The following is a 16,410-nucleotide window of genomic DNA, read 5'->3' as shown; positions in this document are numbered from 1 at the left end:
CTCTGTCTCCAGGGTTGGGACAAGCTGGCCCTGTTTTACTCCCTCCCCCAGGTCTGGGCTTTTTTTTTTTTTTTAAAAACATTCCTTTCCCCACATGCATGCTAGCAATCCACGGTGGGGTTCTTGGTTGTTCTTGATGCCAATTCAGCCGTGGCACGGAGCAGAAAGGGCAAGAAAGGATAAAGTAGCGGGAAAGAAAAAGAGGTAAGATCAGAGACCACAGGATGTTGAACCCTTCTGGTCCTTGGACCGTCCTGTAACTAACTGTCCATAGCGGCGAGGCATGGTCACCATGCCCTATTGAGCAGCAAAAGAAGGGGACTCCTCCAAGGGCCTCATCTCTAGAATTCCTTAGAAGACAGTGCCTTCTTTACCCTTAATTTTACCAAGAGCTAGCTGGGATGCACGAATTAGGACTTTTTTGAGGGGTTGGAGTGGGGGAGATAAGAGTGAGATGGCGAGTGAGCGAAGGGATTTAAAGGACGAAGTGAGGAGGTTGGAGGCGCATATTACAAGCTCGGGGTGGGAGCTAATATCTCTAGAGCTGGGAGGGTGGATGAGACCAGGAAAGTGAGGCTTGCCATTTGTTTACTTCAGGGAAGGGGCAAAGAGGTGTAAGTTGGTTGTGCCGAAATGTTGATGATGCGCTGATGGGTGAGGAGGAGTGGGTGGGCGTGCCCTTTGCCGAAGTTCACCACGGGAAACTCTATACCTCGGGATATACACAGAGGACTCTGTCTCCCCAGCTCCACCTCCTGGGCTTTTATAAACCTCAGCCCATCCCTACTTCTGCTTGAGGCAAAACCGGAGGGTGAGTATCAAACCTACTTCACCTACTGCTTTTGGGTGGATGAGGGGCCCTCTTCCCCAGGAGAAAGATGAGCTCCTCCCCCCAGTCCTGGAACTGGGAATTCAGGAAGTGACTTCGGGGCTCTGAAGGAGGGGGTGGGGGGAACTAGTCCTTGAAGGGGATGAACAAGTTGGAGGAGGGTCCGATGTAAGTTAGAGAGGTCTTGGAAAAGGAACTTCTCCCCCAACCTTTTGTCCTCTTAGAACCAAACTGTGGAGGCTGTAGAGAGATCGTTAGTTGACAGCTTGTAATTCCTGCCTCCAATTCTGTAGCTTAAAAGATGAGAGGAGCCCTGTAGCCAAGACCCATTACCGTTAGCTTAACTTCGGAATTGTCGATTCTGGAGAGGGTGTGTATCTTCCTGCCTTTTATACTGAGAAACATCCGTATGTTTTCCTTGGGGGCGTTGAAAGACACTGGTTGAGATGACACCAACTTTGTCGTTTGTGGTGCAGATTCCGGGTCTCTTAGTTGGTGGAGTGGGAAGAGGGCATCTCTGAACCACCCTGACATCTTACTGCATTTTAAGAAGATGCCTTAGGAAAAGCCGAGGCATAGACATTTTAAATAACCTTGTGTGTCAGAGTGCTAGACCCCAGACAGAGGTTGCCAGCCTGATTGCCCACAAAGGGAGACACTCCCCTCCCCATAAAGAGCCCGAATAGAGGGGCTCCCCAGCCTAAGACTCCTCACAGGATCAGGGACAAGTCTCTTTCTAGGGCTCTAGAATGTCCAGCAGAGATGGGGGAATGCATAGGTAATACCTGGGCAGGGTTCCTCCCTAGAAGTTACCTTTGGATATTCCTTTTTCCTTAACCAGCTTTAAGATCCACAGTTAGTCCAAGAGCAAGCTTCCTCACCCCTAGCCTTCTCCATGGCTGCTGAGCCACTGACAGAGTTGGAGGCGGCTATTGAGACTGTGGTGAAAACCTTCTTCACCTTTGCTGGTCGGGAAGGAAAGAAAGGCAGCCTTAACGTCAATGAATTTAAAGAACTGGCCACTCAACAGCTGCCCCACCTCCTCAAGGTAACTGGGAACCCAGGGGAGACTGGGAGGATGCTGTGAAAGAGAGAAGATAGTTTATGATGGAATGTGATGGCTTGCATGGATGTGATTTTGTAGGTGCTTGACAACTTGTGAGACACTATGGATGTGGCAGTGTGTCTGTGAATGTGATTGTGTTACAGCTGTGGAAGACAATGAATGCCGTTAAGTGTATTTGAACAACTCACTGTGTGTTTGTTTTCTTGGTCTCACCTGGGATGATCACATGATTTCATACTAGACTGGAAACTATCTCCAAGGATGTAGATCGATAAGTACTCAGTAACTTGGGGAATGGCCCCAGGGCACAGGCAGTTTAAGTGACTTACCTATCTATGGTCACACAGCTAGTGTGGATCAGAGTTGGGCCTTGAAGCTTGATCTTGATATGTCATGTTGCTTCTTACATGTGTTTAGATGAATGAAATCTTGTGATTTTGTGTAACTGTGATTGTCTGGGTGTGGTGGAGTGTGAGCCCATGACTGCGACTCCTATAAAATTTAGCACTGTGCATTAATAAGGCTTTTTTCTCCCTGACTAGAACATATCGTCTATGACAGTAGAGACTATGTGTTATATGTACTGTTTTGTATCCCCCATATTGGGTAGGATGGTGCTGGGCATTCAGTAAGTACTCCATAAATACTTAAAATCCTACAGTGTTAGATCCAGAAGGAACCTTCGTGATGATCTAGCATAAGCTTTTTGTTTTATAGGTGAGGACATTAAGACCCAAGGATTTTTCCAAGGCCATACAGCTAAACCTTAGAGATAGTTTATTCCAACCTCTAACCCAAGACAGAAATGTCTTTACAACATTTCTGACAGATGGGTCATCAAAACTGAATACTTGTCAATCAATCACCAAGCATTTATCAAGAGTCTGCTATGTGCCAGGCACTGGGCTTGAACTGTCACATCTAGTAACAAGGAGGTCATTATTTTAACTTTTATTATAGAATTAAAAAAATTTTTCTGAATGTAAACATTTAAAAAATAGAGATTTCCAGTTATGTAATAGAAAAGAAAGAAGAGAATTGTATACTATCATGGAATCTTACTAGTTTCAACCTACCTGTGAGATCTTTTTGCATACTAATTCTGTTAGACAACTTATTAGGTATTCCTCCCAGCCTCATTCATCATCTGTAATTTGATAGGCATGGTTTCTGTGTATCCAAGTTGTTGACAAAATACTGAGCTGATGATAGGGTTGGAGATATGTTGATAGACAGCCTCCACACTGGTATTGATCCATCAACACTCTTTGGGTACAGCTGTTCAACCTGCTGTCAGCCTAACTAGTAATCTTCTCTTCTAGCACAAGGATATCTTGAGAGGTTTTATAAAATACCTGTCTTGCTGAAGTCTGGATATATTACATCATTATCATTCCCCTGATCCTAGTAATTCTGATGAAAAAAACAAATAAGATTAGGGGTGTGTGTGTTTCATTGGACTTATGATTTCAATAGTATAGGGAACTCCCCCTACCTATTAATGTATATCAACAACTTTTTAGCAACTTAATCTTAAAAAGTGACTTAAGGTATTTTGAGGTTAAATGACTTACTTGCCTTGGGTCACATAACAACCAGTATGTGTCAGAAAAACTTGAATCTTCCTGACTGGGGATGATGCTTTATCCATTATGCCATGCTGCTTCTCAAAGATAGGGTTATTCCAAATTAAATAACAGACAACTATTTGAGAGAGAATACACACACACACTCTCACTGGAGGCAACTAGATGGTACAGAAGATAGAGCACTGGACTTGGAATCAGGAAGACCTGAGTTTAAATCCAGCCTTAGAAATGTCCTAGATGTGTGATCTTGGGTAAGTCACTTAACCTCTGTTTGCCACTGGAAAAGGAAATGGCAAACCATTCCAGTATCTTTGCCAAGAAAACCTCTGGACAGAGGTTTATGAGGTCACAAAGAGTTGGACAGCACTGAAACAACTGAACAGCAACACACACATATACATATAGGTGAATATATAGACATATATGTATATACATACACGTATTTATATGTGTGTATATACATATATGTGTGCATAAATATACATATATGTTTATCTCTCAGGTAGGAAGAAGAAAGAAGAATGTGGTGAAGGTATCTTTTAAATTTTTTTTCCATTTCCATTTAAAAACAACTTTAACATTCTTTTAAAATAAATTTTGAGTTCCAAATTCTCTCCCACCTTCCCCATTTATTGAGAAGGCAAGCAATTGGATATAGCCTATGTACATGCAATTATGTAAAATATATTTCCATATTAGTTATATTGTGAAAGAAAACACAGACCCTTTCCCTCAAAAAAAAAACCACCAAGAAAAATTTAAAAAAAGTATGCTTCGATCTGCGTTTGGACTCCAATCAGTTTTTTCTCTGGAGGTAGATAGCTTTTTTCATCATGAGTCTTTTGGAATTGTCTTAGATCATTGTATTATAAGAATATCTAAGTCATTCACAGTTGATCATCATACAGTATTGCTGTTACTGTGTATAATATTCTCCTCATTCTGCTTATTTCACTTTGTATCAGTTTATATAAGACTTTTCCAGGTTTTTCTGAGAGCATTCTGCTCATCATTTCTTATAGCACAATAGTATTTCATCACAACCATATACAACTTGTTCATCCATTCCCCAATTGATGGTCAGACATTGAGGACACCAAGGCCATTCACCATATCCCTGGTCATCTTGAATTTTGTCTTGCAACTGGACTTCGATGACTCTAGGAGAGAGAGTGAGGCTGAAGATTCTGTGCAGCTCTGCATCACTTAAATCCAATTCACTCACAAGTCAAGACATCACCCCATGATGTCATTGGTCCTCTTTGAAAACAAAGAACAAGCATCTTTCTTGCTCTGAATTCTCCTACCCATCCACCTATTCCCTATCATTTTCTCTGGCTATCAGTGGGTTAGACAGAATACTGGGTTAGGAACTCAAGGCCCACTCTTTCCCTGATTCGTTGTGCAACTCTGGGTAAGTTGCTTCTCTCTGAGCCTCAATGTCTTCATCTGTAAAATGGAGTTGGATTAGATGACCTCTAAGGTCCTTTTTAGCTCTGAATCTATGATTTTGTGATCCATTTTATGGTCCTATGGATTTCTTTGTTCCAGCAGAGTCAGGAATTTCAGTGTGGGATAGGAGAGAGAGAAAGAAAAAGGGGGTTACAATCTTCTTTATCCCTAATGCTGTGTTTGGAAGAGTAAGATCAAAGAACTTTAGAGGTAGGTGGGGAAGGGGCCTTACAAGTTCATCTAGAGCTACCCCTTCATTTTACAAATGAGAAAACTGAGGCCTGGAGAGGTGATAGGTCACAGTGCCTGGCATACAATAGGCTCTTATCAAAAGCTGGCTTTTTGACAAGTCAAAATACTTGTCCATTGTTTTGACTTGTCCATGGTCACCCAGGGAGTAAGTGGCAGACATGTGATTTAAATCCATATCTTTCAACTCAAAAGCAACACTCTGTCCATTAATATACACAATTACACATTTGTACATACAGATGTGCATATATTAAATTTCCCAGTAAAACCAAAGCCACTTGAGGGAAAAGGCTAGGTTTTATTTATCTTTTTATTCCTAGTGCCCAATTTAGGGCCACCATAGAATAGGTACTTAATGTGTTTCCTAAATAAAAGAAGGAAGGAATCAATGAGTGAGTATATAAATTAATGAGTTGTATACTTATCAGGCTTTTAACAGCCTTTAAGTGGACTGATGTTGGGGCAGTTAGGTGGTGCAGTGGGTAGAGCACCAGCCCTGGAGTCAGGAGGACCTGAGTTCAAATCCAGCCTCAGACATATAACACTCACTAGCAGTGTGACTCTGGGCAAGTCACTTAACCCCAATTGCCTCACCAAAAAAAATTGCAAATAAGTGGACTGATGTCGGCTGTAGCCTTCAACCCCCCAGGCATTAGGCTCAGAAAAGAGTTGGAATAAGCTTTTATAGAGTACTTACCTAGTATCAGGCACTGGGCTAAGGGCTGGACATAGAAAGAAAGGCAAACACACATGGGGAGACAGCATGCATAAATATTTTTGTATATATAGATCCTTTTCCTTTTTTTAAAATCTCTTTGATAGAGACCTTGTAGTGGTATTGCTGGGTCAAAGGGTATGCACAGTTTGATAGACCTTTAAGCATAGTTCCAAATTGCTCTCCAGAATGGCTGGATCAGTGCACAATTCTACCAACAGTGTATTAGTGTCCCAATTTTCCCATATCCCCTCCAATATTTGTCATTTTCCTTTTCTGTCATATTAGCCAATCTGATAGGTATGAGGTGGTACCTCAGAGTTGTTTTAATTTTCATTTCTCTAATCAAAAGTGATTTAAAGCATTTTTTCCTAAAAGTATAGATAGTTCTGATTTCTTTGTCTGAAAGCTGCCTGTTCATATCCTTTGACCATTTATCAATTAATAAATAGCTTATATATATATATTTATAAATTTGACTCAGTTCTCTATATATTTGAGAGATGATACCTTTCTCAGAGAAACTTGCTGTAAAATTTTCCCCGTTTTTGCCTTCCTTCTAATCTTGGATGTATTGCTTTTGTTTGTGCAAACCCTTTTTAATTTAATGTAATCAAAATTATCCATTTTACATCCCATAGTGTACTCCATGCATTGTTTGATTATAAATTCTTCCCTTATTCGTAAATCTGACAGGTAAACTATTCCATGATCCCCTAATTTGCTTACGTATCACCCTTCATGTCTAAATTTTGACCTTATCCATCCTCCATTCTATCAGCTCCCCCTTTGTCTTATCCTTTTCCTCTCCTACTTTCCTGTAGGGCAAAATAGATTTCTTTTTTTTCCTAAATATAAATTTATTTATTTTTAGTTTTCAATATCTACTTCCACAAGATTTTGAGTTCCAAATTTTCACCCCATCTCAACCCTCCCCCCACTTCAAGATGGCATGCATTCTGAATATCCCTTCCCCTAGTCTGTCCTCTCTTCTGTCTCTCCCCCCTTCTCTTATCCCCTTCCCCTTCTATTTTCCTGTAGGGCAGGATAGACTTCTGTACCGCATTTCCTGTATTTCTTATTTCCAAGTAGCATGTGAAAACATTTTTTTAAACATGTTTTTAAAACTTTAGGTTTCAAATTTTCTCCCTTCCTCCCTCCCCACCCACCCTCATTGAAAAGGGAAGCAACTCAATATAGGTTATACATGTGCAGTTATGCAAAACACTTCCATAGTAGATGTGCTGTGAAAAACTAACTCTATTTCCCTTAATCCTGTCCTGCCCTCCCATTTATTCTGTCCTCTCTTTTGACCCTGTCCCTCCTCAGAAGTATTTGCTTCTGATTACCCCTTTCCCAATCTGCCCTCCTCTCTATCCCCCTGCTCTCTTGTCCCCTTCTCCCCCTATTTTCCTGTAGGGTAAGACAGATTTCCATACCCAATTGAATGTGTATGTTATTCCCTCCTTAAGCCAAATCCTATGAGAATAAGATTCACTCATTCCCTCTCACCTTCCCCTTTCCCCTCCACTGTAAGAGACTTTCTTTTCTGTTTTTTTTTGTGAGATAATTTACCCCATTCTACCTCTCCCTTTCTTCTTCTCCTAGTATAATCCTCTCTCATCCCTTAATTTTATTCTCCAGATATGACCCCTTAATCTTCAACTTACCCTGTGCCCTGTATCTCTATCTATCTATCTATCTATCTATCTATCTATCTATCTATCTATCTATCTATCTATACATACATATAATTTTTTCCTCCAACTACCCTAATACTGACAAAGGTCTCATGAGTTATAAATATCATCTTTCCATGCAGGAATGTAAACAGTTCAACCTTAATAAGTCTCTTATGATTTCTCTTTCCTGTTTACCTCTTCATGTTCCACTTGAGTCTTGTATTTGAAAGTCAAATTTTCTATTCAGCTCTGGTCTTTTCATCAAGAATGCTTGAAAGTCCTCTATTTCACTGAATGACCATTTTTTCCCCTGAAGGATTATACTCAGTTTTGCTGGGTAGGTGATTCTTGGTTGTAATCCTATCTCCTTTGCCCTCTGGAATATTATATTCCATGCCCTGCAGTCCTTTAATGTAGAAGCTGCTAAATCTTGTGTTATCCTGATTGTGTTTCCACAGTACTTGAATTGTTTCTTTCTGGCAGCTTGTAATATTTTCTCCTTGACCTGGGAACTCTGGAATTTGGCTACAATATTCCTAGGAGTTTTCCTTTGGGGATCTCTTTCAGGAGGAGATTGTGGATTCTTTCAATTTCTATTTTGCCCTCTGGTTCTAATATACAGGGCAGTTTTCCTTGACAGTTTATTGAAAGATGATGTCTAGGCTCTTTTTTTGATCATGGCTTTCAGATAGTCCAATAATTTTTAAATTCTCTCTCCTGGATCTATTTTCCAGGTCAGTTGTTTTTCCAATGAGATATTTCACATTGTTTTCTAATTTTTCATTCTTTTGGATTTGTTTTACAGTGTCTTGATTTCTCATAAAGTCACTAGCTTCCAATTGCTCTATTCTAATTTTTAAGGAAGTATTTTCTTCAGTAATCTTTTGGACTTCTTTTTCCATTTGGCCAATTTTTCTTTTTAGGGCATTTTCTCCTCATTGGCTTTTTGGACCTCTTTTGCCATTTGGGTTAGGCTTTTTTTAAGGTGTTTTTTCTTCAGTATTTTTTTGGGTCTCCTTTAGCAAGCTGTTGACTTTTTTTCATGATTTTCTTGCATCACTCTCATTTCTCTTCCCAGTTTTTCCTCTACTTCTTACTTGCTTCTCAAAATCCCTTTTGAGCTCTTCCAAGGCCTGGGACTGATTCATTTTTCTTGGAGGCTTTGGATGTAGGAGCTTTGACTTTGTTGTCTTCTTCTGGTTGTATTTTGATCTTCTTTTTCACCAAAGTAAGATAATATAGTCTGACTCTTTTTGTACTGCTTGCTCATGATCCCAGCCAATTACTTGAGTTTTAAACTCTTTGTTAAGGTAAGAGTCTGCTTCCAATGTGGAGAATGTACTGTCCCAAGCTTTGGGGGTTTGTACAGCTGTTTTTAGAGATGCTTCTAGGGACCTGTAAATTTTCAGTTCTTCCAAGGTGGTATGATAAGGGGTGAGGTGTTTACTCCTTTCCTGGCCTGTGACTACAAGTACTCCTTTCTAGTCTGTAACTATGAGGAAGGTTTCCTCTCCACAGCCACTACAAGCTCCGCCAGGCCAGCCCTCCTCCTCACCCAGAACAGCCACCTAGAACTGTGACCCAGATCCAAGCACGGACAAAGCAAGAGATTCCTGCCTCGGCACTGGCAAAAAGATCCCTGCAATCCACCTCTGATCAGCCACGGGATTCCCCCTCAGTCTATGGGCTGGAAGCTCAGGAGGCAGCTGCCCCCTCGGGGCCGATTTCCTTGGGAAATGGAACTGAGACACCGCGTTCCTCTCTCAGCACAGCAGAAGCAGACTTTTCCCACTGACCTTCTAAGTTGTCTTTGGCATTTGTGGATTGAGGAGTCTGGAATCTGCCACAGCTGCCCACGATTCAGTCCTCTGAAGCCTGCATGCCCACACCACGCTGTGCTCTGCTTCCAGCCCAGCGCGATATACCTTTCTGATCAATCATCCAGATTGTCTTGGGCTGGTAATTTGTTTCACTCTGTCTTTTTGTGGGTTCTACTGCTTTAGAATTTGCTTAGAGCCATTTTTTATGAGTATTTGGAGGGGTTTAGGGGAGAACTCAAGCAAGTCACTGCTTCCATTCTGCCATCTTGGCTCTGCCCCCAAAATAGATTTCTGTGCCCCACTGAGTGTGTATGTTATTCCCTCTTTGAGCCAATTCCAGTGAGAGTAAGGTTCAAGCACTCCTCTCCTACATCCTCCATCTTCCCTTCCATTGTAAAAGCTTTTTTGCACCTCTTTTATGTGAGATAATTTATAATTTATCCCATGCTACCCCTCCCTTGCCCCTTCTCTCAATGCATTCCTATTTCTCACCTCTTAATTTAATTTTTTGGATATCATTCCATCATATTCAATTCACACCTGTGCTCTCTGTCTATGCATATACTTCTTCTAAACTGCCTTAATAATGAGAAGGTTCTTAGGAGTTACAATTATCATCTTCCCATGTAGGAATGTAAACAGTTTAACCTTATTGAATCCCTTATGATTTCTCTTTCTTGTTTACCTTTTTATGCTTCCCTTGAGTCTTGTATTTAAAGGCAAAATTTCTTTTCAGCTCTGGTCTTTTCATCAGGAATGCTTGAAAGTCCTCTATTTCATTGAATATCCATTTTCCTTCCTAAAGGATTATACTCACTTTTGCTGCGTTGGTGATTCTTGGTTGTAATCCTAGCTCCTTAGCTCTCTGAAATATATTCTAAGCCCTCTGATCCTTTAATGTAGAAGCTTCTAAATTTTGTGTTATTCTGATTGTGGCTCCATATTTGAATTGTCTCTCACTGCTTTCAGTATTTTCTCCTTGACTTGGGAGCTCTGGAATTTGGCCATAATATTCCTGGGAGTTTTCATTTTGGGATCTCTTTCAGGAGGTGATCAGTGGATTCTTTCAATTTCAATTTTGCCCTCTGGTTCTGGAATATCAGGGCAGTTTCCCTTGGTAATGTCTTGAAAGTTGAGAGGTAGGCTCCTTTTTTGATCATCACTTTCAGCTAGTCTAGTAATTCTTAAATTATCTCTCCTCAATCTGTTTTCAGGTCAGTTGTTTTTCCAATGAGATATTTCACATTTCCTTCTATTTTTCATTCTTTTGATTTTGTTTATTGTTTCTTGGTGTCTCATAGAATCATTAGCCTCCACTGGCCCATTTCTGATTTTTAAGGAATTATTTTCTTCAGTGAGCTTTTGTACCTCCTTTTCCATGTGGCCAGTTCTACTTTTTAAGGAGTTCTTTTCTTCAGTGAATTTTTTTTTGTTTGTTTTGCTTTTGTTAGGCAGTGGGGTTAAGTGACTTGCCCAGGGTACACAGCTAGTAAGTGTTATGTGTCTGAGGCCACATTTGAACTCAGGCCCTCCTGACTTCAGGGCCAGTGCTCTATCTACTGCGCCACCTAGCTGCCCCAGAGAAGAACATCTTAAAAAGCAGAATTAGCTGATTGGAAAAAGAGCTACAAAAATTCACTGAAGGAGCAGCTAGGTGGTGCAGTGGGTAGAGCACTGGCCCTGAAGTCAGGAGGGCCTGAGTTCAAATCTGGCCTCAGACCAAACACTTGACTCTTACTAGCTGTGTGACCCTGGGCAAGTCACTTAACCCCAATTGCCACACACAAAGAAGTTCTTCTCTTCAGTGGATTTTTGTACCTCTTTTATCATTTGTCGTAATCTGTTCTTTAAGGTGTTGTTTTCTTCAGTATTTTTTGTGCCTCCTTTACCAAGTTGTTGATTCTTTTTTTCATTATTTTTTGCATCACTCTCATTTCTTTCCCCAATTTTTCCTCCACCTCTCTTATTTTAGAATCCTGTCTGAGCTCTTTCAGGAATTCTTTTTGGGCCTGATGCCAATTCACATTTTTCTTTGGGACTTTGAATGTAGACTTCTTTATTTTCTTATGAGTTTGTGTTTTGATCTTCCCTGTCACTAAGTAACTTTCTATGGTCAGGTTCTTTTTTTTTGTTGTTTGCTCATTTTCCCAGCCTATTTCTTGACTTTTAACTCTATATTAAAGCACTATCCCACATTCCAGGCCTTTCTTGCTGCTGTTCTCAGAGCTCATTCTGGGAGTCTATAAGTTTTCAGTTCTTCCAGAGTGTGATCTAAAGAAAGGTGTGGTCACTGCTCTCCTGGCCTGTGCTCTGGTCTGTGAGTGACCACAAGCATTCTTTCCCCCCTTGGAACTGTAACCAGGATTCTCTGTTCCTTTGCACCTGCAAGCTCTGGTGTGTTAGAACTAGCTCTAGGGCAGTCATCCAGGACTCCACCATGTTGGTTCCACCCATTAGGTGCTATTATGATCCTCATTTTGGAACTGAAGAGTCTGAGGCAAATAGAGATGTTAAGTGACTTCCTCAAAGACATCTAGCTAGTCAGTGTCCAAGGCTGGATTTGAATTCAGATCTTCCTGATTTGAGGCCCAGAGCTCTATTTGCTAGCCAGAATGAGAACCAGGGAAATGACCATTTATAGATGGCCTTCTCAAGTTGTTTAGGAACACAAAAGGGAGGAGAGAAATGGGATTATAGCTAGAAAGATGAATGGATCAAGATGGTGGGTGTTTTTTGAGGATGGTGAAGACAAAATCATATTTGCTGGCATCAGGGGCGGAGCCAGGAAATAGGGAGAGACTGAAGATTAGTATAAAAATGGAGATGATAGAGAGGGGAAATCTGCTGGAGGGAACAAAATGGAATTGAATCACTTGTGCATGTAGAAGGGTTTGCTTTGGCAAGCAAGAAAGGCCACTTCTTTATGTGAGACAGAGGTGAAGGAGGAGATAGTGGGGAAGGGCCCCTGAGTAATGTATAATGAGGATGAGAGAAGAGGGAGCTCTTGGTGAACAGCCTCAAGTTTTTTAGTGAAATAATAATAAAGGCTAACATTTATATAGCATTTTTATATGTTATCTCTTTTGATCCTTACAACTCTGTGAGGTAGGTACTTTTATTACCCCTATTTCATAGATAAGAAAACTAAGTCTGAGAAATGATAAATGACTTGACCAGCTAGAACGTGTGTGAGACAGTATTTGAATTCAGGTCTTCTTGACTCCCAAGTCCAACCTTTATCCACTGTACCACTTAGCTACCACTGGCTAGCTACAAGGGCAGGGTTTTCAGCGAAGAGGGTAGGGAAAGGAGAAGGCACAGAAAGTTTGGGGAACAATGAAAAGGTTTGGAAAAAGCTGTTGTAGGGGTAGCTAGGTAGTGCAGTGAATAGGGCACCGGCCCTGGAGTCAGGAGAACCTGAGTTCAAATGTGGCCTCAGATACTTACTAGCTAGCTGTGTGACCCTGGGCAAATCACTTAACCCCCATTGCCTCCAAAATAAAAAAGAAAAGAAAGAAAAAGAAAAAGCTGTTGTGGTGCTTGGGATTTAATTGTGGAGGTATAAAAGAACTGCCTCATTGCAGTCAGGCCCCAGTTGATATTATGTAATGTAAATTTGTAGTGGACCCAGTCAGTGTGGTTTCTTGATTTTTCTCTGGATTTCTGCAGTAGCATCAGAATAGGAGCAAAGGCAGAGGATGGTGGGAATAATCCACTGGGTCTTGGTAGGGCATGATCAGCAGTGTGTCAAGGAGACAAGCAATTTGAATATATAGGATAGTATAGAATTGAACTGTTTCACCCAAAGGGTCAAGAAAGGGAAGGGAGAAGAATACAGTTACAGGGGTGATAGCCTGGGAAAGAACTGAGAGATAGAGGAATTCGAAGGCATGGTAATAACTAAGAAAAGGGTCAGGAGGTCGTAAGGCTAAAGGAAAGATGGAATCATATAATATTATAATTAGATAAAGGTATTTCAGAGTTCATGAACATAGAAGTGGAATAGTTGTAGGTAGTGGAAAGATGATGCATATGGCCTTCTCTGGGTAAATCTGAGGTGTAATATAGAAACAGATTATGGAATAGAATAATTGGGAATTTAGAGTGTTTAGGGGAGCATCCGTATGTATGTTCAAGTTCCTTAGTATAAGGGCAGGAACTGGGGAGGAGAGAGACTGTAAACCAGTAACTAAATTCATTGAGGAAAGGACATTATTCTGGGGATAGGTAGATAATAGTTACCAGAAACTTGACCAAGTGATAAATATGGATTGAATAAACTTCAAAGGAGGAGAGGAGAATGTATTAGGTGACGTTGGTAGAGGATGAGTCTGAATGTGGCAATGGGGAACACAGAATATTTCAATTCCCCCACCATGACTAATGACTGGTGTTATGAGTGAAAATTCACCCAGTGTTAGGAGGGGGTCACCAGGGATGCTGTGTTATCAGGAGGGAGTTAGGACTCAGTGAGTATAAGAAGATGGAGGGAGTGAGAAAGGAAAAGGTTTAAGATAAAGCAGATTTGTTCGTTATGGAATAGGCATTCCAGATAGCACAGTGGAAAGAGTGGGTAGATCTGGAGTAGGACATTGGAAGGGTTGGGTTGAGGGAAGTGGGAATAAAGATTCCAGGTTTGTATGGTGATAGCTAGGCTTTCAGAATCCCAGAGATGGAGAGAGTATGATAGAATGGGAGTATGTTAATCATTGAGGAATGAGTTCAGGCAGAGTACCAGTTACTGGAGAGAAGATTCCACAAAATCCAACATCCCTCAAGTCTCCTCTTAGTCACATAATCACAGTAGTATATGTTTTCCCAGCCCCGGCATGACACATTGATCTTCCAGAACTCTTTGTATAGGTCAAGATTATTTTGGACAGAGTCCAAGGACAGGCACACACTTGCACTGGCGTCCTGTTTTCACATTGCCTTGATGCCCTAGCACTCAGTAACACTCACACTGACCAAGGTCTAGAGTCCTTTTCCTTTTCCATTCTCTGTCCTCACCTCCCCCATCTCCATCTTTCCCTGTCATTTCCTCTAGCTCAGGATTTATTTTAACCCTTTTAGTGTCTTGGACCCCTTTGGGAGTCTAGTGAAATGAATTCTGTTGAAATACACTTACCAGAATATTAAAACAAAACAGTCCAAAACAAAAGCTCACAGGTTAGAAACCCCTGCCTAGATATTAGTGGGTTAGAAAGAACATTGGGAGGGGCAGCTAGGTGGCACAGTGGATAAAGCTTCAGCCTTGAAGTCCTGAGGACCTAAGTTCAAATCTGGTCTCAGATGCTTGATACCTACTAGCTGTGTGACCTCGGACAAGCCACTTAACCCCAATTGCCTCACACACACACACAAAAAAGGAACATTGGGTTAGGAGCCTGAGTCCCAGCTCTGGGACTTAATGGCTGGGTGACTTTGGGCAAGTCCCTTCTCTCTGGGTCTCAGCATCCTCATCTGTAAAATAAGGGCATTGGGATGGATGACCTCTAAGGTCCCTTCTAGTTCGGGCCAGAACAGGGCTGAATAAAGTTTCCTCCCCTTTCCTTTTCCCTCTTTCAGCCTTTTCTAAGGTGATTTGTCCAGAGAACACTTTTGGATTTTAAATATACTGATTTATAATAAACAATATATATAATATAATGATTTAAATAGAAATTAGTTATTTTATATAATAATACATACTCATTATGTATTATGTAATATTTAATATACATGTGTAAATGCTGAGAGCATCTAGGTGGCAAAGTAGATAGCATGTCAGGCCAGGAATCAGGAAGACTCATCTTTCTGAGTTCAAATCTGGCCTCAGATACTTCCTAGTTGTGTGACCCTGAACAAGTCATTCAACAATGTTTGCCTCAGTTTCTTTATCTGTAAAATAAGCTGGAGAAGGAAATGGCAAACCACTCCAGTATCTTTGCTAAGAAAACCCCAGATGGAGTCATGAAGCGTTGGACCTGGCTGAAAAACATCCAAACAACATTAAATGCTGATCTAGAGGTATAGAATTCCCTCAGGATAAATGAGGACCTGGAGAAATTTTGGAGCAAAATAAAAGGAAATGAAGTCTAATTTTATACCCCAACAATGCATAAGTAGTATTTTAAATATACAATTTCATATTTAATATTTAGGAGTAAAAATATTATTAGTATTGGAAACTTCCTACAGAAATTTCGTTCCCCATCTCTGGGAACACTAGGCTTTCTTAAACACAATCTGGGAGGCCCTGGACTGAAGAAATTATCTTCTAGTTCTGACATTCTATGAAGGTCCCATTTCATCTCCCCTGGGACTTCTCTGCCCCTCCTCACACACCTGTGTCTCCCTAGGGTGTGGGCTCCTTGGATGAGAAGATGAAGAGTCTGGATGTGAATCAGGATTCTGAACTCAAGTTCCATGAATACTGGAGGCTTATTGGGGAACTGGCCAAGGAGATGAAGAAAGAGAAAGCAGCAGAGTTCCGGAAGAAGTTTTGGGGGGGAGGTTTGGGGGAGAGTAGGGGAAGGTGACGAGGTGACCCCTGTCCTCCTAATAAAGTTGTCTTGAAATACAAGTGTACTTTTTCTTACTCCTCCCAGATTCTCCAGACATTCCTCCTGAGCTTAGGAGAGGGTGCTGGACTTGAGGCAGAGTATATATTGTACTTTAAGATTGTACAATCACCCTGTGAATTAGGCAGGGATTCCATTTTACAGATAAAGAAACTGAGGCCAAGAGGTCAAGTGATAACCCACAAAAAGCCTAGTATTACATATAGTGGGGCTAGGAACTGAACCTGTGATTTTGTCACTACAGGAAACTGGGGTGAGGAAACATTATAGATAGCCTGGAAGAGTCACCTTGACCCGGGTCACACAGCCCCAGGCATCAGGATGTGACTTCAACCAAGCTGTGTTGTCTTCAAGGCTCTCTTTCTACTTGCTACACAGTGCTTCTTATATTGACTGTAGCATCATCCAATAAATGTTTGCTGAGTGAATGAATGACCAATAG

General features: G+C 41.1%; 1 protein-coding gene across 2 annotated transcripts; it reads left to right on the top strand.

Annotated features, from left to right (window-relative positions):
- Positions 1 to 9: 9 nt before the first annotated feature.
- Positions 10 to 15,970, top strand: S100A13 (S100 calcium binding protein A13). Of its 2 annotated transcripts, none has more exons than XM_020991748.2 (4): positions 10 to 204; positions 747 to 811; positions 1,671 to 1,877; positions 15,747 to 15,970. In XM_020991748.2, exons 3-4 carry the CDS (start codon positions 1,725 to 1,727, stop codon positions 15,924 to 15,926), a joined length of 333 nt encoding a protein of 110 aa, XP_020847407.1. In that variant the 5' UTR covers positions 10 to 204; positions 747 to 811; positions 1,671 to 1,724; the 3' UTR covers positions 15,927 to 15,970. The 2 variants fall into 2 exon arrangements, with proteins under 2 accessions (XP_020847407.1, XP_020847406.1); XM_020991747.2 differs by having other exon boundaries at positions 11 to 204; positions 598 to 811.
- The last annotated feature ends 440 nt before the right edge of the window (positions 15,971 to 16,410 follow it).

Source organism: Phascolarctos cinereus, unplaced genomic scaffold, assembly GCF_003287225.1.
Source record: "Phascolarctos cinereus isolate Bilbo 61053 unplaced genomic scaffold, phaCin_HiC Scaffold_5;HRSCAF=322, whole genome shotgun sequence".
Taxonomy (NCBI): domain Eukaryota; kingdom Metazoa; phylum Chordata; class Mammalia; order Diprotodontia; family Phascolarctidae; genus Phascolarctos; species Phascolarctos cinereus.
The sequence above is the reverse complement of the archived record's forward strand: the minus strand, read 5'-3'. Positions and strand labels throughout refer to the sequence as shown.

What these genes read in the sequence shown, in the direction of transcription:
- S100A13 (XM_020991748.2), top strand. Translation starts at nt 1,725, where the DNA reads ATGGCTGCTGAGCCACTGACAGAGTTGGAGGCGGCTATTGAGACTGTG. An exon ending in AGCTGCCCCACCTCCTCAAG is followed by an intron (nt 1,878 to 15,746) that starts GTAACTGGGAAC and finishes GTGTCTCCCTAG; the next exon opens with GGTGTGGGCTCCTTGGATGA.